The 25,281-nt window shown below is 39.6% G+C and overlaps 5 protein-coding genes and 1 non-coding gene across 8 annotated transcripts in view; 3 read left to right on the top strand and 3 right to left on the bottom strand.

Moving 5' to 3' along the window:
• LOC108601403 (CG14305) overlaps nucleotides 1-25,281 on the bottom strand; it is a 43,865-nt gene that overhangs the window by 17,370 nt on the left and 1,214 nt on the right. The window lies entirely within an intron of this gene.
• Nucleotides 111-182, top strand: Trnap-ugg. The gene has a single exon. It is a non-coding gene; the product is annotated as a tRNA-Pro (tRNA).
• Nucleotides 3,937-25,280, top strand: LOC108603286. 3 transcript variants are annotated; one of them, XM_017991955.2, is made up of 9 exons: nucleotides 3,937-3,953; nucleotides 4,629-4,766; nucleotides 17,557-18,008; nucleotides 18,071-18,474; nucleotides 22,557-23,048; nucleotides 23,122-23,876; nucleotides 23,933-24,138; nucleotides 24,194-24,336; nucleotides 24,390-25,280. In XM_017991955.2, exons 2-9 carry the CDS (start codon nucleotides 4,709-4,711, stop codon nucleotides 25,015-25,017), a joined length of 3,138 nt encoding a protein of 1,045 aa, XP_017847444.1. In that variant the 5' UTR covers nucleotides 3,937-3,953; nucleotides 4,629-4,708; the 3' UTR covers nucleotides 25,018-25,280. The 3 variants fall into 3 exon arrangements, with proteins under 3 accessions (XP_017847444.1, XP_017847443.1, XP_017847445.1); XM_017991954.2 differs by lacking the exon at nucleotides 3,937-3,953 and having other exon boundaries at nucleotides 4,558-4,766; XM_017991956.2 differs by lacking the exons at nucleotides 3,937-3,953; nucleotides 22,557-23,048 and having other exon boundaries at nucleotides 4,560-4,766; nucleotides 24,390-25,279.
• Nucleotides 14,461-15,831, bottom strand: LOC108603288 (testis-specific serine/threonine-protein kinase 1). The gene is made up of 2 exons (XM_017991958.1): nucleotides 15,703-15,831; nucleotides 14,461-15,646 (listed from the first exon to the last, which is right to left on the bottom strand). Exon 2 carries the CDS (start codon nucleotides 15,621-15,623, stop codon nucleotides 14,721-14,723), a length of 903 nt encoding a protein of 300 aa, XP_017847447.1. The 5' UTR covers nucleotides 15,624-15,646; nucleotides 15,703-15,831; the 3' UTR covers nucleotides 14,461-14,720.
• On the top strand, nucleotides 16,119-17,177 carry LOC108603290 (testis-specific serine/threonine-protein kinase 1). Its single transcript, XM_017991959.1, has one exon. The coding sequence runs from the start codon at nucleotides 16,201-16,203 to the stop codon at nucleotides 17,083-17,085; it is 885 nt and encodes a 294-aa protein (XP_017847448.1). The 5' UTR covers nucleotides 16,119-16,200; the 3' UTR covers nucleotides 17,086-17,177.
• Nucleotides 19,238-22,227, bottom strand: LOC108603287 (gamma-tubulin complex component 3). Its single transcript, XM_017991957.1, has one exon. The coding sequence runs from the start codon at nucleotides 21,979-21,981 to the stop codon at nucleotides 19,492-19,494; it is 2,490 nt and encodes an 829-aa protein (XP_017847446.1). The 5' UTR covers nucleotides 21,982-22,227; the 3' UTR covers nucleotides 19,238-19,491.

Genomic DNA, 25,281 nt, shown 5'->3' on the forward strand with positions numbered 1-25,281 from the left:
GCTTTTGGCCTGCTTGCCTCTATAAATAGCCAAAACAGCCATGTGGGTAAAACCGGCTAGCGCAGCAAACAAACATTTTTGTTGGCCTTTTGTTTAGCGTTGCTGCAAGCGGCTCAATGGTCTAGGGGTATGATTCTCGCTTTGGGTGCGAGAGGTCCCGGGTTCAAATCCCGGTTGAGCCCGATCTAACTGATATTTTTTACATTTTTATAAGCAGCAATGTTTGCTTAATGGCTTAAATAAACAGCAAAGTGGGCAGCGGGCTGATTGCAAGCATCGATATGGCCGGGAAAGCAGCAGCTGCCACACGATAATGAAAGGCGCAACGCTGGACTTGCAGACAAAGCTCGAATCAGATGCACGTAATGCAGTTGAGACAACAATTTGACTTGGCGTGGAATCGAGTGTGTCGCTTTTATTGGTAAATTGAACAATGCCACAGGCTTTGTTGCCACAAAGTGTGAACTTAGTTTGACGCGCTTAGCTATGATGTAAGTCATAACTTTTATCAAAAGCAACAGCAGCAGCAGCGGCAGCAGCTGCATTATTATTGATGATAAATAATAAATAAAGCGGCGGGCGCTCAAAACATATGAAAATCACTTTCACTTTGACTGGCCTTGGTGCAGCGCTTAGCCGGACAAGTTGCAACTGCAACAAACAAGCCAAAAAAATTGTAAGCAGCTGATTGGCCAACAAGCGATGTGAGCGTGACAAACGAGCGCGCATTAGACTTAAACAATGTTGGCAGTTATATAAAACAGTTTGCTGTTTTTAGTAGTGCATCTCAAACTTTATGACAAACTGACAGCAACAAGTATTTCATGTTCTCAAGTTTTGTTATATGTAAAATCACTTAACAGAAAACAGCTGCAACATTTGGCTGCATTGAAATCAGTGTCAGGCTGTAGCCTCAGGTGTGGCTAAGTTAATGACCAAGCCAAGTGGCGTAATGTGCAACATTCGTGTGTTTCAAATGGTGAATGTAGTGCATTCACTTTTTTGTATTTTTGGGGTGAAAGGATGCTGCAGCAAAAGCTGCGCCCTAATGCGTTGAAATATCGAACAGCAACACCCACAATTAGCAGCATGTGGCAACTTGCAACTTGTGCTGCAACTTGATATCAAATATGCATTTTCCCTTGTGTTGCAAGCTGCTTATGCTTATATTGAGTTGCTTGCTATTTGTTTAAACTTATTACGTGCCCAGTTGTAATGCAGTAAGCCAAACTCGGTTACTTGGTCAGCAAACCACACACAGCAGAGCAGCCACTTGTTGCATCACTTTTTGTTGCATATTATAGTTTGCTTAGTTTAAAAATAAATTGTATATTTAGTTATGCACATTATTTGTTGTATTTACTAAAACACATTACGAGCAAATTAAGTGTAAATAATGCGTTTGTTTTAAACAAATAAATCTCGTCTCATTTGAGTTCTGCTGATTGCATTTGCTGCCTTGCTTGCAATTTGCATAATGCACAATGGACACATGTCAGCGAATAAATTAATTTAGCACTAATATTATTTATGCAGCTAACCCCCCAAACACAACAAGCGCACGCATATAAAATTTTTAATGGACTTTGTGGGTGTAGTAGAAGCTGCTGCATTAATGTCATGACTCAATTTGCAACAAATAGCTGCAAGCTGCTTGTGATTGCCACTGCCACAGCAGAGCAGAGCTTACGTGGCCTGCCACTTCAACTGTGTTGTCCAGATTTCAATTATAAAAAACCTCTCAAAGGCGCGTGCAATTTTCAAATGCCAATTGATTTTGTGCTGCCCTCACAACAAACAAACAAACGAACAGGCAACGCCAACTATAAATACACTTTAGCTATTTGTTGATTGCATATTTGATAGCAAGTTGTTAGCGCTTTAATTAGCTTGTTAGTACAAACTCTGTTTGTAAGCGTAATTTATAGAGCATACAACTAGTCGTCGCTTTATCACTCGCCTAACATCAAAAGTCAAACTACAAAGTCCTGCAAAAAAAAAAAACTCCCAACTCCCAACATTTTTCTATGCGCTGCGCTGTGCGTTTGGCATACGAAACGGGGCGCGTGATTCTCTTGCTTGTGAGCTGGATTTAACTTTATTTTTTTCTATTTTTTAGCAGACGCCGCCGCCAACGTCGAGCAGCAACCGCAACACACACCCGCAACAACATTTAGCCAACAGTCACCGCAGCTACAATGTTGACAACAACGTTTTGCATTCACATTCACAATTCACACAGCCCGAGCCCGTGCCCCAGCCCGATCCCGACCCCACACGCCAGTTCATTTTTCTATGTGCACTTGGCCACAATTCAAAATCATTTAAGCGCTTTGCCAGACTTTCTGCTGCTGCTGCCTCAGGTTTTCTTTTTTCTGCTCCCTTTTTATGGCTTTGCGTTTTTATGGGTTATTTTGTTGCCACTGGCGCTTTGCAATCGCCTTTGCATGTTTTTTTTTTCCTCTGTGTTCTTTGCACTGCCAATTGGCAAAAAGAACAAGCCATGTTTTCTCTATGGCTGGGCATTATAATTGAAAATCACACAAAGGTGTCGCCAATGCTTTGTGAATAAATTGAATTTAGTCAACGATTTGTATAAATCTAGATAAATATGGCAATGGCAATTAAATTTAGTTTAGTCAATTTGTGTAATTTGCTTTATTTATGCAGTCGAAAGTCAAATAGAAGTGAGAGATGATGTTGAGCTATGTGCTATTGGCAGCACTTGAAGTGAAATATAAATATTGATAAATTGTTAAATTTAATTTGTGTAATTTGCAGTCGAAAGTTATATAAAGGTTTTATAGACAGATGAGCATGATGTTGAGCTATAAGTATTGAAAGCTCTTGAAGTGAAATATAAATATTGATGATTGTTGTTAAATTTAGTTAAACCAATTTGTGTAATTTGCAGTCGAAAGTCAAATAAAAGTTTTATATATACAGGTGAGAATGATATTGGGAGCTATGAATATTGTTTGCTCTTGGAGTGAAATATAAATATTAATAATTGTTATGAAATTTAGTTTGGTAGTTTAACTCTCACTGAATTCTATTGAGCTCTGTTGAAATATAAATATTAATAAATTGGCCTACAAATAAAAATGCTTTTGTCACTTGGTATCTTGGGAAATGCGTTACGACCTTTCATCTTATAAAAAATGTATTCCCATTTATTATTTATTTCAATGGAAGCGAGTAAACGAGTTGCATTTTTACAAAATTAGTTGTGAAAAGTGTAAAAACAATAAAAAGCGCATGTGAATTGCATAAAGTGGAAATTTCTAACGTGACGAGCGTCTAATTAATTAAAAGATAATCTAACTGCTGAATCGCTGCTATGATCTCAAGTTAACGTAGTGGCGGCCACAGCTGTTTTGCTTTTTATGGAGGCTAAGACAAACAAATCAATGCTGCCAAATCGTAGAATTGCGTGTTAAACAAAAAAAAAGAAAGAAATGCAAGATTTATGATGTGCCTTAAGCCGATTAAGTCAGCTGCGCTGTTTGTTTAAGAGCAAAGGTTATGCTATATTATTAAGTGAAAGGCAAAAAACCAACTAGAACTCGTGCCGCTGTGGCTGGCAAAAAAAAAAAACCGAAACAAAATCAATCAATAATAAGTAAGCAGACACTGTAATTGACAGTTAATAGCTTCATTACAAGCCGCAAACTACAACAACAACAACAATGAGTAAAGCAGTAAAAACAAAAAAAAACCAAAAAACTGACCTAGGGCACAAGCATAACGGCGCTTTTCTCTTAAGCAGTAGGGCCAAGCAGCGCTGGCGCTCACGCTCTCTTGCGCTCTCAAGCAGCGTCGTAAGGCAAGCAGTGCACTGCTTACTTTCAAACAAAATAAACAAACTCGCAGCGCCAGCGTCTCAGTTTCAATTCAAACGTTGCGCGTGCGCCGTGTGTGTTAAAATTTTGCGCGCTTTTAACTAAAAACTAGTGAGTGTCATTTATATTGCTAATCAGCAACGCTTAATAAAAATCTATTCTTTGCACTAAAAAAAATGTGAAAGTTGGCAACAAGTAAAAAATAATTCTTGTGCACAAATAAAAGTTTATAAAAAGTGAAAATATGCCGCCCTAAGCAAAATATGCAAATGTTTTTATATATTTGTGCATGTAAATGAGATATCTTTATAAAACTTGATTTATGCACTCAACGATTTGGAGAAAGAGAAAGAAAGAGGCTGCCCCCTTAGCTGTCAGCTTAGGTGTCAATTGGTCATAAATTTTGTGCGCATTAAACTATTGCAAAATAGCAGCTATATAATATAATATTATAATAGCGCACAAAAGTTACAGATTTCACTTCCAAAACACTTTCATTTAGACAAAAGTTTACAGCTTGTAGCACAGTGTAAGCCAAACAGCTGAGAGCTAATGTTCTATAAAGATATGAATCATTTTAAAAATTTTCAGGCTAATTAAATCATTCGCTTGCTCTTAATTTATGTAGACTAACAGCTTCAACACACAAAAATAAAAATAAAAAGCAGAAAACAAATAAAACTTTGCTTGCTTTCTATGCAAATCAAGTGCATAAATTTCAGTTTGAACACATTGTTCGAGATATAGTTTAATTGCCTAATGTGTATAACTGTGTGTGCTCGACAGATCTAATATGGTTCTATAAGCTTGTGTGACTTGATTTTACACTCAAACTGAAACTGAAACGGACTTCTTATAGCCATATAATGTGCAAGCTAAATCAGAGCAAATGTTTGCGTCGTCGTTTGCTGCCATTGGCATTTGGTAAGTACGAAAAATTCGAAACAAATAAAAAAACCAATGCGACTTGTTTTTACCGTTTTTACTTGTCTCACTAAACTTGTTTAGTGCCTAGAGGCTTCAATCAGCGCAAGGTCGCTGAACAAAAAATTGTCGTTCGACTAGAAATTATGCATACGGCCAATCCATATACCCCACCAACCTATCCAAACACCCACTCAGCTCTAGCTTAACTACTGCCAGCCACTCTGGCTGACAATGCACATTACGGAATGTCAACAATAGTGCACTCGTTGCTGCTGCTGTTGCCGTCCGTCATCAATTGCCAAGAGCTCAATATGAAAATTATGTTTAAATACCTTTTGCACACTCTGTCACAATTCCAAAAATCCCAAATACGTGCAATGCGCCACATGTTTCGCTGTCTACAAATCAAAGCAGCAGCAGCAGCAGCAACCACCACGAATCGCTGGCTCTAGTTGCTGCTGTTGTTGCTGCAACAATTAATGCAGTTGTGCCGCCAACCAAAAATTCTCTCATCAAAAATTAACAATCGACAAAGCCAGCAAATTACGACGTTAGATAACTCATAGCCATAGCCTGGCGCTAATGCGGACTTCTCTTGCTTTCGGCAGCAACACAAAATGGTAAACGTGCCTCATTTGCTGTGCGCGGCATTTGCAGCTGCAACATTTTTGTTGCTCCATACGTAATTTATGCAAGCGCGTCACTGAGCGGAAGAATGTTTATGTTGTTGACAGGTTCAGAGAGCGGGGGCAGCAGCTAAGCCTACCAAACCATTCACAAATTCAAATACAAAATAATAAAATAAAGAATTCATTAGCTATAATAAAAGCAAACATAATCGCAGCTAATTAAGTGTTTAGACCTGTATTTTATTAGCACAAATTGTATGTTTGTTCGTTCAGGCATTTAACATTCTCTAGGCTCAAACAGCCTGCACAGAAAGTGTAGCAAGAATTCAGGCAAGCAACAAAATAAACTGAAGAACAGCAGCGACTTAACTAAAGTTACGGGCAAAGTTAACCTTGCTTAGCATTTTGGCAACTTTTATATTTCCGAATCAGTAGCTTAACTTAATTTAATTAAAACAAAGTGTATAGCCTTGGTTGGGCTTCCTTTGATTGTTATCGCTTAAAGACAACTTTGTTTGTTTTTGACTTTAACTTGTCTCACTCATAATTTGTTTTACTAATAATTAACATTTATGCAACGCTAACTGTTTGTCACTTTCTAAGGCAATTTTGTTAATAGTTTGACGCTGTTTAAACTGCCCAAAAGCTAATGCAGCCTTGTTCAACTAATTACGCTGCAAATTTGTAAAAATATTGCGCAGGCCACATTAACAATCTTTTCTTTAATTTTTGTCAACTTTAGGCCAACTCATGGCTGTGGAAATTGTGTGGCAAGTTTACAGCAAACTTGTGTGTGTTAAAAGAAAAAGTAAAATGTTTGCCGAAAATATAAAAGAAAGACACAAAAGTTGGCAGCACGCCCCATACCATGTCGACTGCGCGAGCTAACGGAACTTCACTGTCGCCGTTGCCGTTGCCGTCGCTGCTGTTGTGTCAATGACTTTGAAATGATTTCCAACGCAAGTTTCTCATTTTCAATTTCAATTTCACTGGCGCGCGGGTCAGCAGCAGCAGCAGCTCAAAGCTCGTACGTGTACTTGATTAGCAATTGGATAATTGATATAAGATTTTTATACAGTATTAGAAAGTCTGCGCTGGCCGCTACACTTGTCTTTAGTGACATTTAAGTCAGTTAAGTTGGTTGATTTGTATGATTTATGCGCTTAAATAGTCTTAACCCAATTAACAATTGCGCTGACCCTGGCTGCAATGCTTAAGCTACTTATTAAATAAACAAGTTGCGCAACTTAGGCGCAAGACTTTTACTTTTAGCCAGCCAACGAATGAGTGAGTGAGTGAGTGAGCATTGAGTCGGGCGTGCTGCTTTTCAAGTTCAATGCTTTAGCGCATATACATAAAATACAAGTTATGCATTGATTTCCCGACTGAACAACTATTTAAATTAAATAACAAAATGCAGTTGGCTTTCTTGCAGTGTAGTAACCAGTCACAGTCCTGGCCAACAGGCAAATTTCACAATTAAACGAATTGCAAAATACATTTTGCTTTCATTTGAATTGGCTTCAGCTACAGCCTCTTGCATTTGCATTTGCCTTGATTGCTTTATGGCCATTGGCAAGTTTACACAATTTTAGGTGAAAAACAGTTAATAAACGCGTTGCTCCCCGTTCAAGTGAGTGTTGGCTATATCAAGTGCTGGCGCCTTTAAAATAAAAAAGCAAAACACACTTAAGCGGAAGACAACAAACTTCAAACACACTTTGGTATGCAAATTGTTTTGGCCGTTAAACTTGTTTCAGGCGTTTCAAATAAGCCATTGAACGCGCCCAAGTTAAGAATTGGCAATTAATGAAATGAGTTGTGTGTATCAATATGAATAGAAATTTGTTTAAACACAAGCTGCATTCTAAATGCTACAATGTTTATAAATAAGAAAGCTGTCATCATCAGTTTAAATAAAAAGCAAAACACGCTGCTGTTTATTTAAATGTCTGTTAACTGGGCTAACAGCAATTGCAACAAGTCTGGTGTGAAGTCATTAAACATATTTTTGGCAAACACCAAAACGCCAAATAAAGTTACAAAAATGTCAACACAATATTGTTTTTATTTCTGTAACTTGTTGTTGCTTATTAAAAAAAAAAGTTAAGCGTTGCGGGGCTTAGACAATGTGTAATGCTAACCCCTTAAACAAAACGCTGCATTTGGTAAGACATTCCATTGTTATTGTTGTTGTTGCAGCTGAGCCTACCAGCAACCAAAGCAGCAACAACATTGCTGGTTGCTAATGCGTTGGCTCGTGCGTAACTCTGAAGACGCCACCAACATAACGTAATTGGACATGGACTGTTGTTGTTGCTAGAAGTTGTAGCATTTTCATTTAATTAATAGTGAAAGTTGACAACGCGGCTTATTCTGTTGATAGCGGCGACCACAAGGCATAATTATAATTTTTCATGCATTGCAACAATCACACAACGAATATTGAGACGTTGCGATTCAATGATGTGAATGATGTGGTTTTCATGCTATTATTATTATTATTGCAAGCAACTAATTGTTAAGCAATGTGTGTAGTAGAATTAACAATTGACAATACATAAGGCAACATTTTGTATTCAAGCAGTGCAGAATTTTTGCAGCTTCAGCTCATACTTTATTGCTTATTAAATCAGTTTGATTTCTCATTTATGTTTAACAATATAAACTGATTTGCTAGTTCACAAATAAGTTATTGAAATACTGTTAAATAAAGACAAATATTATAAAGCTATTTTATAATTTTATAAGTATTTTATAAGCTGCGTTGTTCATTTGAATTTGAATGAAAACTTTGCTTAAGCATAAAATATATAAAGAAGGTTAAAGTGGCAATTGAATTTATTAAGTAAAGCAACTAGTATATTTATTACTTTATATTTAAGTCTAATAGTTATTTTTTAAATAACTAGTAGTTCACGCTCTGAACTCAACAAAGTTCAACTGATTAGGTTAAGCACAAATTAATTCAAAGACGCTTTAAATGGCGCGCGGCATTCTTTTGAAATTTACATTTTATATTTGCCTAATTTTTTAATATTTTTCATAGCACATTAAAGCAAACTATAAAACTGCCAGCTAATTATATAAAAATGAAAATATCAAAGATTATTATGTCTGCATTTATTTATGGCTTTCAATTCCATATGCACTGATGCGCAGCTGATTGTTGTCAAGCTTCACTGCAGGCAGCGTTACATGCATTAATTATGGCCAACATACTATTTTTATAAATGATTAATGGCATTAGGCTATGCCTTACGCCACAGCTTAAGCCTAAAGCGCACACTATTAATATTAATCGTATGCAAAAGTTGTTATCAGTTGTTGTAATAACAAAAAATTTACATAAATTAAAAACAATTAGCAGAGCGGCGGCGACTGCAGTGCACAGTTCGTTATTGGCTGAAGGTCAGTCCCATTGATTATGCATAATAAATTAATGTCAAGAAGTTGACTTTTGCAAATTTGGCAAGCGGTATTGACAAATCACATTTAGTAGTTCGTGTGTACTAGACACAGTTCGAGATTCGATTCTGACTGAGTAGCGGAACTGCTGCTGCCCCGGCACATGCAAACAAGTTTGTTAACACCTAAAAGACCAAAACACAGCTGCGCGAACAGTTAGGCAATTAATTGGCTCATAAAAGGCGGCGGGCCGCTTTGTTTTTTTTGGTCAGCAATCTAAAAGCCAATGCTCCCCACCAAAGCAAACAATTAAATGCTGAAGCTAGACGCTGTATAAGGAACGACTGACTAGACAGCAACAAAATGTAATTAATTAAAATGTTACACATATTTTATACGATTTTTGTGAATTTGGCTTGTGCGCATTTTCCAAATTGTCAACGTTAAGTGCTGTGGCATTTAAAACAAAAGCCAGAAGCCAGTAAAACCAGCAAGCAAATCAAACTGCTCATGTCAATTGAAACTGCACAGGGTCAAGCTGTTTAGACCCTGAGCCAAGTCGCATGCAACACGCACTTGAGTTTAATTTATAATTAAATGCTGCAGCATCTTTAACTCATAAGCATAATTACTTCCCCTAGTCCCAAGGCTTGACTAATGCTAAATGCAGGCAAAGATTTATGTAATTGTTGCTTAATCTACAAGCAGTTGTTAAATTATAGCGCACAATTGTTAATAAGCGTAAAGTACATTTCGCTACAGTTTGTAATAACTATTGTTTAAATTAATATTTGTGCGCACGTTTCGATTTGAAAACAACATCGTGCTATAGATTAAGACATTAGCCCAGCCCCAGCAGCTGCAGAAACGTGAGCTGAGCACATTACTGCTAGTTAGTTAGCCTAACTATTGATTACTTAGCTATTAATTGTCAGCCACACAGCTCAAAATGAACTCATGGCTAAGCAACAAATGCAGCTAAAAATTTGACCTAAGCTATTTCCGCTCCTACTGCCAACAAAGCAGCCACAAATCATCGACAGGCGACAGCCGCAGCGAGGTGGTCGCCTGATCTGATATGAAGCATTGGGAATTAGCAGCTAGCCAGAGTCCGTTCAGCTGGTCGACCTTGACGCTTTAGTAAAGCAATCTAAAGACGGATCTGCGCAAGATAAATATAGATTTATTTTCTGTTTTGTAGAGCGTTGCGAATCGATTACAACAACAGCAACAACAAGGCCGTCGATACAAATTTATGCAATTGCAATTGGTTTTATATTTGAATTTGCTTTGGGTGCTGGCGCTGCGATAAAATCGATTTTTGAATTGCGCGCTTAATTTTATATTATAAATAAAAACATTAAACATATATAAGGATTAGACATAAAGAGAGAAAAACTTAATGAAGAACTATAGAGAAATATAATTAAATTAATTAATATTGGAATAGGCAAGAACTAAAACTCAAAGAGCTAAAGAGAAGAATTTCTATATTCCATATTATTCCATTTGGCATAAAATTTTACTACTTTGATTTATAAATAAAACTGCATTGATTGGGACAAGCCTTAATCTCAGACTAAGCAATAAATTAAAAGCTTGTTCTCACTATTCTTTTGCTAATCGTGCAGCCATTCGCTCGTCACGCTGCTGTGCATTACTCATACGTAGCGTGGGCCAGGTCAAACGTTTGGGTCAGCCCACACCGTCTAGTCTAAAATGAATGTGAGACAAATTTTGTTGCTTGGCTGAGTCATGCCACCCAACTAGGAAATAAACATGTTAGCATGTGTTTATTAATGAGCTGGCTGCAGATGCAGTTGACCATGAAATTCAAATTTCAACAAACATTAAAATGCAAATGCTGCTGCGAGCAGAAAGTGTAACAAGGGCCAAAAAGTCAATGCACCGCAACGTATCTAATTTGCATCTAATAAAGCGAGAGACTTGCTACCAATCGTTGCAAATTGACTACAGACAGTTTTTTGTACACAATTTGTTCAATTCTAAAGTTGACACAACATGCGCCAAAAGCAACGTCAACGTTTTCTGAGACGTTTGACTTTGATGGACGCAGTTTGATAGCCAAACGTTTATTTAATGGGCGGTTAGGCCAGCCAGACAGCCGCGATTGCAACAGAAAAAACTTAAACCCATTCACTTTTCAACTCTTAGTAGAGGCGCATGCAGCGACCATAAGGAAAACGTGAATTCGATCTTAGCAAATCAACTTTTATGTACTATTTGCTGTAAATAGTTTTGTAATAAAACTGCAGCTACTAATTGTACAATTCACTTTCCCATAATGTTTCAATTAGTTTCGTGTACTTGGCATTGTGCCAAAATAAAATTGAAAGCTTTAAGTCCAAGGGTAGAGGCTGGGAATATGCAAACGAATTAAATCATCGGCCGCTCAAAAAGGGAAGAAAACTTAATAATAGTTCGCTTATAATAATTCGATTGTAGCCCTTCTAATATTTACTAAAATTAGAGCTAAGGATATTTTGTAAGCATATTAAGTAATTTAAGGTCTACTGCTAATTTTTGCTATAAGATTTAATTGCAAACTAATCTGCTTATTGCTTTGAATTTGTTTATATTATAAACAATCATCATAGCTCAAAAAAAGGGAAGAAAAGTGTATTATAAATCGATTGTATCCCTTCTAATATTTACTAAAATTATATAAAAAAGACCTAAGGATATTTTTAAAGCATATTAAGTAATTAGTTGGGTCTGTTGGGTAATTTTTGCTTATTACTAAATTTAATGCAGACTAATCTGCTTATTGCTTTGAATTTGTTAATATTTTAAACAATCATCATAGCTCAAAAAAAAAAAGGAAGACAAGTGTATTATAAATCGATTTTTGACATTCTAATATTTATAATTTTGTATTTATTTTAAATTCCATCAAAAAGTGAATCAGAATTAACTAATAAATTTTCTGGGGACATTCTGTTGTTTTACTTCTTCCTAATTTAATAATTACAATGCACATTAATTTAACATTTAAATTATTGTTTCAATTAAAACATGAAAACTTTATAATAAGCTACAATAAAACTTTATACTGAAAAAATGTTTCGTATCAATTGAAAAGTATTGGGAAAGCAACAAAGTGAATGTTTGTGTTTAAGCTTTGTTAATTTCTCTGGAATGTTCTCGTGTTGATACTTAAAACAACATTTGATTGCACATAGATTCCTAATTTGAAACATTTACAAGCGATTTACAAGTCAATAAACTGCCAAATTTAAACTTGGGCAAGTCCCACACTTTAGTTTAAAGTAGCGGCTCACAATAGTTAATTAAAATGCTTAACAATTTTTTATGCATCGTAAATATTCTACGATTTAGTAGCTTATGCTAATTATTTTATGGCAAAGTCTTGTAGCTGTAGCGCTTATGTAAATTGGCCCATGTCGCTGACCCCCAGCAGATTGTAAATCTGCAATCTTCGCACTTTGGGGCACTAACCATATAATTTGGCTATGGCCAAGCTGCAAGTTGCTGCTTCGTAATTGAAGAAACAAAGTTTGCGCCATAAATGGGCAGCGCACAAATCAGCAATGTTATAATTTTCAAAGCGTGGCAGACGTTTGGCGCATGTTGCACTGACCTCAGGCACTTGGCTGTTGCCAAAATGAGATTGGGGCGGATTGAAAGTTTGAGTGAGAATGACAAAATTAAAATTCATTTACGCTCAAGTAAATATTTACGCAATAAATTTGCATTTAATTGCATTTGCAAATGTGTGTGTCAGTCGTGTGGCACGTGGGTGAGCCAGGCCGCAAAACATTGGCCAAAATCAAATCAAATTAGAAAAGCGGCTGCAAACACACACACACACACATGTGTGTGCACAAATGCCAATTGCAGGCAATGGCAATGGCAATTGCATTGATGCACACAAATCGACGGAAAACAATTTTGCGTGTGTGCGCGACGCGCGTATCAAAATCTAATCAAATTATGCGACTGCAACGAAAGTAGAAAAAGCGTGAAATGTTCAGCCGGCGGGTCAATTGCTAACACCACCCACAAAAACACGCACACCCCAAGCTAACGATTAACCTGGGCCGTCCGTCGAGTCCAAATCCATTGCCAAATAAGAAGCACAACAAACATTCACAACAATGCACAATTCATGGGCAAATTGTTATGCTAAAATTTTGCAGCGAAAAGTGTTTGGTAAATATACGCGCGAGTATCTATGTTTGTTTGTGTGTGTGTGTGTGGCGCGCGAATTTTTGAAACGCAATGTGCAAAGTTTTTTGGTGGTATGCAGTTAGAAATGTTTTTAATGCGGTTCGCTAAATGTGTTTTTAACCATAAACCAATTGCAATGGCTAAGCAGCTAAAATACGCAGCCCCAACAACAATGAACTGTACACAGCGTTAGGTTAGACGTTAGTTAAGCTAAAAGTTTGCATAGAGTTAGGAGTTAGAATGCGTCGCATTATTTGCATTTGTGCGCCTAATTGCATTTTACGGTGCTCAGAAGCTGCATTCAGTTTTTTTATGATTTTATACACAGGCATGGGAACTTTTACTGGCTTTGCCACTTAAATTATATTGTAATTAACTGTTGTGCATTGCCAATTCAATTCGAACTGTTGAGTCTTAGTTAATTTTTGCAATAAGCTGCAAGTGAATGTCGTCGGCTTGGAGATGGTCATCAAACAACTTTCCACATACAACAACAAGGAGTCAACGCTAGCTAGGAGAGCTTAATAAGCTACAGTTATAACAACAATGCGGCTATGACGACGACGACGACGACGACATTGCCTGCAAATTAATTTGAAAGCAAGCCAAAGCGTTGAGCAGCAGCTGAGCCAAACATCCCGCAGGCAGCACAAACACACACAGACATATTCATATATTAATTAATTCAAAATTGTATTACGCATACGCACAGGTGTACAAAGCATAGCTGCAGCTGCTGCTGCTGTATAGAGAGTCGTAAAATAAAGACTGGCAATAAAGAAACCAACAAACTAACGAACGTACAACGTTGTGGCATTCAATAAACATTTATAAAAGAAACTTTTTGGGGTAGCGCACCAAACTAAAAAGACACAAAATTCAGGTAGCCAACGCCAGGCTGCAGCTTCAGCTCATTTGGAGGGAGTACAACAATCTGCAGCACATGTCACAAGGCAGGTCATGCAACATGCAGCAGCAGCCACTTAAGCTGCCTGCGCTCTCCAATGCAAATTATTTGCCCCAGAGCAGCGATTTAGCTTGTACTCTCGTATTTTCGGACACTTATTGGCAGTGGCTAACGTCTAGAGATTGCAGTCATTGGCGTTGTCATGCAACTGCCCCCAACCCACCCACCCAATTGCAAGTTGCACAGCCTGCTGCTTGCAACATATGCCACCCAGGAGAGGCACACGTAGCAGCAACAGCCTTAGAGATGGACGTGCATACACGAATAGCAGCATAAAGTTGAAATTTGCAATTGCAGGCACCATCGCTAGCTTTAGTTTTCAGCCTGACTGCAACTTTTGAGCAAATTTTGCCTAATGCTATTTTATAATAGTTATGAATAACGATTATGAGCGTGCCGCGCTCTGTGGTTAAGCTTCGCTGGCGTCTTAATTGTTCAACTTTTGTTAGCAATAAATTGAAAAAAATTGAATACATGAAGCTTATCGATTCGAAATTTACTAGTATTCCTCAAAAATTATTTTTGTTTAAATATTATTGTCAAAAACATCGGACGATCAAAGAATATACGTATATATGTATATACATATTAGAGTGGACTTGGTATGAGTGGCTTGTGTGCGGCTATATACTATAAATATATACATATATAAATATATACAATATATAACTGTGAAGAATACGAATGAATTTCTGATGCAACTTCAATTTACACTATAATTATAAGTCAGCATGATTACGTAGAGGCCGATGGACGCGTATCATCGACCGTTAACAACCAACTGCAGTTGAGTATCTCAGGCAGATCCCAGCGCGTGGCAGCATCTGGTTCCAATAGCACTGACACAGTTGCCTTTGCATGCGGCGATATCACATCCTGCAGTTTGCGTCGAAATGCAAACTTCTTGCCACGCTGATCTTCGAGCAACTTGGTCAAATTGCTATCGTCGAACGGCATCTTGGCGTTCATCATTATAAACAGTATGACGCCCAGCGACCAGGCATCCGCCAGCTTGGGATCGTAGGGCACACCGCAGACAACTTCGGGCGCTGCATATGCCGCCGAGCCGCAATACGTTTCCGACTTCAACTGATGTCCATCCTCGTCGCGACAGTAGCGCGCGAAACCAAAGTCCGCCAGCTTAACATTCAAACGCTTCGATAGCAATATATTCTCACACTTGAGATCACGATGCGCTATATCGTTTTGATGCAGATACTTCAAGGCCTTGGCCATCTGAAAGAACCACACTTTGGCCTGCTTCTCATCTATGGGTCCGGAGTTCTTTATATGCGTCAGTAGATCGCCCTTTTCGGCGAAGCGCATGAAAATAAAGATCTTGGGGCCACGTTGCAATATGCTGTGTATCTGTATTATATTCGGATGATCCAGCTTGGTTAGTATCTCCAGTTCGCGTGGGAAAAACTTGTGCACAAAGTCGCAGGGCGCCTTGGCCTTGTCGATGATTTTGCAGGCCAAATTAACGCCATGGCCGCTCTCATCGGCGTAGCCCGCTGTAATGACCGTGGCATAGGAACCTTCGCCTATTTTATGGCCAATATTGTAGCCACGCTGGGCCAAGGCATCAATGTCTGAGCTGCGTGTGCTTAGCTGGCGATTGCCTGCAAATGTGGTCATGATGTTGTTGTCCGTAACTTGAGCTACAGCGATTTAAATTTCAGTTATTCAGTTTGCAAAGTTAACGTTTTCGACATACCGTTTGATTGTTTGACTGCACTAAACTGGAATTTGATGGTACTGTTATATAAAATGAACGAAATTTCTTATCCAATCGAGAAATTTTGACAAATTACAAACGTTGTGAAAGAGCAAGAGAAAAATATAAAATAACATTAAACTCGATTTGCATGCACAATAAATTTTTGCCAGTCTATGCGTTGTCTACTTGGGTTGCTTTTCATATATACAAAAATTCAAGCGTCACTATGACGAGTTTTGAACATATATCGATACTATCGATAACATAAGCGAGTATGTTGGAATGTTGCAATTCAATAAAACAAACATTTGCAATTGCTGCATAGGTCAGCGTTCAATATTAAACTAAGCCTGCACATTATATAAAAGTTTAGTAAACAAAAGTTTGAACTATCAAGTTTGCTTTGTTATTATTACTTACTTTTGTTCATAATTCTTTAGCATTATATAAAATTTATAATGCATAATCAAAGACCAAAATTTCGACAGCTGCAGCATGAGTCAGTTCAGCAAGTTGGGGCTTACTGAATCAGACATAAAAATCTTGACCGAACAGCGTTACACCATTGGCCACAAAATCGGCGAGGGCTCCTATGCCGCAGTGCACTTGGCCAACTATGTGGACGATCGCGGACGTCAATTGAAATTGGCTTGCAAGATTGTGAACATGAGCAAAGCGCCACATGATTTCGTTACAAAATTCTTTCCACGCGAGCTTAAGATTATAGCCAAACTGGAGCATCCGCATATTATACAGACGCATAGCATTGTGCAGCGTCGACAGCTGGTTTTTGTCTTTATGGCCTATGCCACCAATGGAGATTTGCTAATGCACATCACAAAACATGGCGCAATTGATGAAGATCAGTGCAAATTGTGGCTGCAACAATTGGCGAGCGCTCTTAAGTATTTACACAGTGAGGATATTGCTCATCGCGATTTGAAATGCGACAATGTGCTCATCTCCAGGCATTTCAATGTAAAGCTCACAGACTTTGGCTTTGCGCGCTATTGCGGCATGGCCAAGGGCGCACCTGTGCTATCGGACACTTATTGCGGCTCGACTGCTTATGCAGCGCCAGAAATACTCGTGGGCTTGCCCTATGAGCCGAAAATTGCCGACGCCTGGTCGCTGGGCATCATTTTGTTCATCATGCTCAATGGCAAAATGCCCTTCGATGATAAAAATCAGCCACAAATGTTGGCAGACCAGCGAGCCAAGCGTTACGCTTTTACGCGCAGGCGGGAGTTTTCAGCTGATGCCAAGGCCACAGTGGCGGTGCTATTGGAGCCCAATGTCCAAGCACGCTGGAATGTCCAAGAGATTCTCAGCTGTAATTGGATACTCGATTTAAGAGTGAGAGCATCTGAATCTCACTAAATTTACGTAGCTCTCTAATATTTCATAAAAATTCATTATGTGTGCAATTTGGTCAAGTTTTTTGTGCTGCAAATTTTCTTGTCTATAAAATAAGCATTTCTTTTTTTTAATGCAGGGAAGAGCAAGGGGTAAAAAATTAAGCGTTGAAAAATTATTATATAATAATTAAAATTGTTTGTTGCACAGCTTGGATTAATAGCTTTAAGTATAGAACGTTTAAACATTTTCTTAGCTTTCAACATTCTCTTAAATTTCATTCTAAAGTTTATTCAAAAGTTAATTTGTAATCCAAAACCATATTTAATTCTATTCTATTCTATTTTATTAAATAAGCGCTGAATTTGATATGCAGCAGAGCTTGAATTTCTAGCATTAGCATTTCTTTTTTTTGATTCTCAACTTTATTAAGCAATTAGCATACTCCAAAGTTAGTTACTAATAAAAGCAATATTTAATTATATTTTTTTACAGTTGTCTGTCTGTTGGCATTGCCAAATGTGCGCGCTGCCAATAGCAGCAGCAACAACAATAAGAGTGAAATCATAGCCGATGCTGAGCTAAGCGCCTCGGAGCGCAATCGACGGCTCATACCCTATATGGCATTTTATTTGCCGGCACCGGAGCTGCCCATCAATCAGCAATATGCTGTGAAGCATATTTCGGCTGCTGGTGCCGCGCATCTTGCACCGCCAGCAATACCCGCGCGCATACCCGTGCCCGTTGCTTATATGACGCAGCCGCATCGGCATAACGAGCAGCAGCAACAGCAGCAGCGTTATCAAGCTGGTGCAGCCGATGTGTATCATGCATTGGCGCAGCATCAGGCGGGACCAGCAGGACCGCCAGTCTATGCAAAGGAGCCAACAGCAGAGGCGGGCGGCGCTGCTTTTATAGCCTACAAACCATTGAACCCAACGCATAAGGCAAGTAATAGATATGCGCTCATAAATAAATAAATGCAACTAATCATTCATAAACTTTATAGCATAAGACAGTGCAACATTTTCCACCTCTAAGCCAGCAGGAGCAGCAGCAGCAACATCAGCAGCAACAGCAATTGGAGCTGCTGCCGCCGCCGCTGCAATTTTATCGGCAACATGGCAAACAATCGAAAATCAATTTAACACCATTTACAGCACAGAATACGCTGCCAGGACACTTTGTGCCCATTATTTATGGGCCAGTGAGCAAGCCAAGCAGCAACAATGAGCTGCTTAATGGCAATACAATCAACTACAACAGAAACAACAACAACAATCATAAGCTGCAGCAACAGCAGCAACCAGCAACTGATATCTATCATAAAAATGCGCATCAAACACAAATTGTGACGGATTATGCGGAGGAGCAAGAGCGTCAGGAGAATGCGTTGCATGCACCAGCACCAAGGTAAGCGCAAAAGTCTTTTTCGCTTTTCGTGTTTCACACCACAGACATAACAACTGTTGTCGTCGTCGTCGTCGTCGTCGTCGTCAGCAATTGCCACATTTGCAGCTATTGCGTGTGTGGCATACAACAATTAAAGGTGTTGCAGCAATTTCAATTGTTGCCACAGCATGAAAATATTTACACTTGCCACGAAACTTTAATTAAATATTATTACAACGTATTATTAAAATAGATTTTATGCCTTGTTAGCAAAGTTCAAAGATAATAACAAGCTGCTCTATTTAAAATATTTTTGTTAAAATATTTAAGGGATACAAAAACTTAGTCAATATAAAATTGAAGCAGCTAGACTCAAGTTAGTTTAAACTTAAGCAGGCTCAGCTACAAATTCAAATTCATAAATATGCATGAAATTTTAATTGAATATTTCAGTGTATTATTTTAATATTGCCAAGCTTAAAAAAAATTTACGGACTGCTTATATATTTGTTAAATATTTAATATTTTCTTGATTTAAGAAATTGTTATGCAGTTTTTTCATAAATATGCACGAAATTTTAATTGAATTTATTTCAGTGTATTATTTAAATGTTGCCTTGTAAGCAAAGCTTAAAAAACAATTTACGGACTGCTTATATTTTTGTTAAATATTTAATATTTTCATGATTTAACAAATTGTTAATGCAGTTTTTGAACAATTTTGATATTCGTTAGAGAGACATTAAATTGTCATTAGTGCCAAAGACAGTATATAGAATTTAATTGAGATATGGAATTTAATTGAGATTTTTTCTGCTAATACTTAAAGCATTTTCAGCATGCAAAGTGAAGACATAAAAAAATTTGTTACGATTTTGTAAAAAATTAATTTTGCGTTAATTTCGTAGTTAATTACATAGGTAGCCGAGTTGTAGTTATAGTTATTATAATTAGACTATGTTTTGGACGTTGTTCAGACTGAAAGTCCAATTATGGAAAGCATCAAAAACAAAGCTAGTTAAATTATTGTCTGTTGTCTTAAGATTGCTCATTGGAGCTGGAGTCCTGCCCCGCACATTTGCTCATACGTATGTGCTCGAAAGTTAGCGGCTTGCTTAGATTTGCATTGCGTTTCTTATAGTATTCATTAAAATCGAGACGTGTGCCCAGCAGCTGTAGATTTGGATCAGTGCTGGAGTTGAGCGCTAGTAGAAAGTTGGCCACGGATTTGCCATAAGTTGCAGCATATTGCTCAAGTTCGCTGCTTGCTGCCACAATAGATTGCTCGAATAGTTTGCAGCCCTGATCACGTTCCAAACGCTGCTCGGTAGTAATGCCAAACTGTCCAGTGCACTCAGATGCGTCAATTCCAAGCTGCATGCGCTGACGTGCGGCCAACTCCTTAAAGCAGCTTTCATAGAAGTGGCATTGCCAGTTCTCTAGCCAGATGATGGCTTTGTATACGAGCCCAAGTTGCTGCTCCATTATGGACGATGAATTGACAAAGCAGCCGATGCTTATTTTGTCCAAGAATTGCGCGTGTGCTTCAAGTATATCATCCAATGCGGCTGCCTGCTCCATTTGCTTTTGCAGCTGCACCCATTGGCATTCGATGACCTCAAAGAGCACATAGTACTGCATTTGATGCACAAAGTGCATAATCTCGGATGAGAATAGATGCAGCTTATAGCAGCTTTGGCTTATATCGTGCTTAAGCGCGCGTAACGCTTTGGCATTGCACATTTGCTGCTTCCATATTTTGGAGGATAAAACAAATTCCATGTGCTTAATGCGCCACAGCGGCTTGAACAGTTCCTTATAAGTGGGCAACGCAGGCTCCAGCATTGTAGCCAATGGACCACATACAATATACTGCAAGGATATAACATCCCAGCCAGTGTCGCCGCTATAAGGCGTCTTTACTACTACATCCAAATGATTGAATATCTCTAGATCATCATTGATGCAACGCAGCGCTGCATCCAGCATAACAGACAAGTCATGCGACAAGACATCAGTGCCGCGTTTCTCCAGCTCATCCTTAACCATTTCTATAAAAATGTTAACAAAATCGCCTTGGCCCAGCAGCAAATAGCGACGCATGCCCTTGAGATGCATCAGCAGCTTGTGCGGACCCAGCATAACATCAAGCACATCCTTGGACGCTTGTGTGTAGCAAGTTTCAATGGCAGCATGCCAACTGCTGTCCGGCACGCATTTAAATATGCATGAAATATTATTTTCTAGCACCTGCTTAAGCTGCTCGGAGCCTTTGAGGGGCTCATTTATAACGCATACTTCGCGTAGAAAGTTAACACTTTTGCCTGCTTTGAGTATTTTGCACGCCAACTCGCTTGTTAAAAATTTGGGCAGCATAGCAAGACGCAAGCGAAACTTGTCATGCCACAAGCGTTCAGCGCCTACATCACTCAACGATTGCACAAAGAATTCAGCGTAGTTATCGTCGATAACACCTTCGAGCATCCACTTGGATATCATGCGCACAAGCGGTGTACAGCAGGCGGCTAAGACTTCACACCCAAGTGCATCCAGCAGCGGATCACCTGTGTTTAGCTGTTCGTATATCGCAGTAGCCAATTCGCCACCCTTTTTAAATTGGCAAGCATGTGCCAACTTGACCAGCCACTGCAAGCGGCGCAATGGCTTTAAATACCAGCATATGAGTGCAAGCAGTGTGGGCGCTTTGGCACGTTGTTGCAGCCATTGGTCGTCGGCTTGCTGCTGCTTGTAGTTTGTCAACTGCTGCTGCAGCAGCGCCACTTGACCATGATACACATTTAGCTCCTGCCGCAGTTTTGTTATAAAAGCCTGACGCATAGCACCAATAGCATCAAGCCCTGGCAATGCATTCGCATACTCATCCAGTCGATCATGATAGTAGCCCAGCTCAGCTAGACGCAGCAGCATGCCAGCTTGTGGGCCTATTAAGCTGCTGCCATTTGTGGCATCAATTTTGAAGCGTCCTGTGTTGACATCCTTCAGCAAGTATCTGCCCTGCACGCCTATCAAACAGTAAATTGCATTTTGCACTATCTCAGTGTTAGCCTCACATTCCGCCTCACTTTGTCCCAATATGCACACTGCGTAATCAGTGCATCTGTTGCGATTAACAGCAATTGCATTGATGCTTGCATTTAGTTTGGCAGCAAATGTTGCATCCTCCTCCAAGTGACAAAGCATTAGATTGGCCATCAAATCGCGCAGACCACGCTGCTCAATTCCTTTTATTAAACTATTGTAGCGTTCCAAGAACATAACGCCCAAGCGCTCAGCGCTGCCATTTAATTTGCTTACAATCTTTTGCACGCACTCAGCTTCTGTATACGGTAGCGTTCCTTCGAAGGCTGCTTCACTCCTGCACACATACTGCACCACACGCAACAGCAATGTATCCAGCACATCGGGTTCGTCATGTTTGTGTTTTAATGCTGCTTGATTTAAATGCAATTTTTCAATTTCTGGCAACAATTTTCGTGTGCTGTCCATTTTTATCAAAGTTTGCTGCATAAATTTGACATTAGCTTCACTCGCTTTGAAGTTTTAATGACAAACAGCCTAAAACAAGTTCAATGCTCAGTTTAAAATTCAATTTAATTTGCAGAATTTACGACCGTTCACTTTCATTCAAGCTGTGACCTTATGCATTTTAATTAGCGCAGCTTTAGCTTTTAGACCATATTAAGCAAAAGTAATTTTGGCAAAAATTAAAACGCAGGCATTTCAGGTTTAAGGCAAGAAACACAAGACACGTTGCTTCCCTTGGGGCAATTGAAATCAATTGCATTTAATGCATGCCTCAGACACTTTGTGTCTCGCTCTAAAGTAAGCAGCAGCAGCAGCAGTTGCAATTTCGCTTGTGTTGTATATCAGAAGGCGCTGCCCAGAGCCTGAGTGTGAGTGGGCGCTTGTGTTCATCTCGTAATTGTTCAAATTGGAAAATCATGTTATACATAACCGTGGGGCAGGCAAGTCGTCCACAGAGAGTTCAGGCTAGCGTACGTTTTTACAACACCTAACAATCAAATCAAGACATAACTCATAACGCTTTTGCATGTGCCGCCCCCACCACCACCCACTCGCAGTGCTGTTGCTGGCTATAAGGTCTACAAAGAGTCAGACCCAGCCACAGGCACAGCCATCACCACAAGCTCATCATCCACCACGACACTGGGAAACATCAAGAACGCTTTGGTGCTGCGTGGTGGTCAAAAAGCTGCTGCTGGGCATGTGAGCAAATACGAGAGCTACTTTAATATGTCGCCGGATCAAGAGCAGCTGACGCCGCAGGAGAAATACGTGCACTACTTGCAACAGCGCATGAAGCAGCAGCAACAACAGCAACAAAATGAGTTGCAAGCACATGTTAAGGCTGTGGGCAAACATCAATACAGTCATGCACATCATAAGCCACCAGCAGCACCAGCACCACTGCAACACAATCAATCGCCACATAATTACAATAGACTCTTTGTGCGCCCCACCGCGTCCCACAATGCGCAGCAACAGCAACAGGTGTTGCACATACCGTTGCGTAGCATTATGGCCAACCTGCATGAGCAGGAGCCGTTGCTTGGGTAAGCTTAAGCCATTAACAGCATTTGCTTTACTTGAAAGTTTTTGCTGCTTTTTAACTTTTTCTTTGCGCAGCTCCCCAGCGCCGCCACCAGCTATAATCGACTATCTCATTGATGCACCGCGTCAGTCACTGGATGAAGAGCCAGCGCATCATCATCATCATCCTCAGCCAACTCCAGCACCACAACACGCTTTTATACTGGTGACCAGCGCCGCGCCCTATACGCCGGCACGCTTACCAGAGCTAACGCCCACACGTGCTCCCTTATTATACAAACACCAGCCCACGCTGCGACTGCAACCCGTAGCGCCGCCTACGCCCAAGTATAAAGCTACCAGGCGTCCCATTTATGTAGCACCACCCACGCCCAGCCAACAAACTGTGCAAATAACACCCAAGTACAGTTATAAGCCAACAGTACTGGAAGCGCCTAGCGTTAAGCTGAAGCCTGTGCATAAATATGCAGCCAGACCCAATCAGTTGGACTCGGATCTGCCTGATATACATAGCAGCTCGTTAGCGGAGATTCTACACAAGTTGCAAGCAAGCAATCATTTGCCACAAACGTTAACACCCGACAACATTGATAACTCCATCAAAACGTTAATACGTATATTAAATAATCTCAAGCAAACTCAGTCTCAAACGCTGTCTAAGCTGCCAGATTTACCACAGCAGCAACAATATGAACATGAAAGCAGTAAACAGCAATATGCAAGCAGTAAACCAAGCAGTGCAGACTACGAAGAGCAAGCAGTGGACACAACAACGTTGCCAGCGCTAGTGGACAGCAGCGATGCCGCTGTTTACAAACTAAATGCACCAAGTAAGTTTAGCTTAGCTTCTAAAACTACAAACTAAATTCTTTATGCTGCACTACAGATAAACATCCTGGTCCTAGCACTGGACGTGCTGGCATTGATTATCCCAACTATGCGGATATACCAAAGACAAGCTTTGAATGCACATCGCAGCGTTACAAAGGCTTCTTTGGTGATCCCGAAACTGATTGCCAGGTCTGGCACTACTGCGATCTCAATGGCGGCAAAGCCTCGTTCCTATGCCCCAATGGCACTATCTTTAGTCAGGTAAGACATATAATTGAAAATAAGTTTAAATTTAAATCAAATTTGCTTTTTAAAGATTGCGCTTACCTGCGACTGGTGGTTCAATGTCAAGTGCTCCACAACTTCGCAGCTTTATGTGTTAAATGAGCGTCTATACAAATATATACTGCCGTTTAATCCCAAATTTCCACAGGACTACAATGGACCCATTGTGGATAAGTAAGTTGTTGTTTAGACTAAAGCATTTATATTAAACTTTATCATCTGCTTAGATATTTGGCCATGAAGTTCCAGGAGATGGAAGAAAAAATGCGCGTGGACAAACAACGCAAAGCGAATGAGCAGCAGGCCAAGGCTACGCAAACTCAAGAAGCTTCGACGCCTGCGCTGCCCAAGAATCACAAGCCGGAGCCCAAGTCTGGCAGCGGCATTAATGCACAAGTCTATGAGCAAAGCTCTGAGCGCAATTTGCTTATAGACGATGAGATCGATGATATATCGGAGCGTGGCACATTTGATACATTCGAACAGACGCCCACAACGATAATGGCGCCCACAGCAACAGCAACAGCACTGGACAAGCAGCCACTTGGACTCAAACCCATAATAGTATCCTCCACGCCCGAGCCAGAGCTGCAGCAAGCAGTGCAAGAAACGAACAGCAACAATGAACAGGACGAAGCAGAAGTGGAGGATAAGCTGCAGATTCTAAGGGATACAAGTGCGGCTGTTGTGCAAAAACTTGCAGAGAGCGGCGTTAGCGTTGAGAAACAAGAGGTTATTGAAATTAAAACAGACGGCAGCACTGGTCATCTGCTGCCGCCTGTTGTTGACTCAGCGGAGGAGGAGCAGGAGCAAAGCAGCGAACAACAGTCGAGTGCAGCATCGGCAGAAGAATGAAAGAGCACGCACTCTGGCTTATAGCTTGCCATATTCTGATTGAGAATTATATATTCGTACTTGTTTATGTTTTGTCGGCTGTACGACTTAAATTATTTGATTATTAGCGTGTTACTACTGTAAATAGCAAATACACAACTAGCCATAGGTCTCAAATTGGTTATGCCTAAACTCAATACTATGCATATCCATAATACCCACATATATGTTTGTATATAATTTATAATTAAACGAGTATTAAAATAAAAATAAAAGCATTGCTCA

This window comes from Drosophila busckii, chromosome 3R, assembly GCF_011750605.1.
Source record: "Drosophila busckii strain San Diego stock center, stock number 13000-0081.31 chromosome 3R, ASM1175060v1, whole genome shotgun sequence".
Taxonomy (NCBI): Eukaryota; Metazoa; Arthropoda; class Insecta; order Diptera; family Drosophilidae; genus Drosophila; species Drosophila busckii.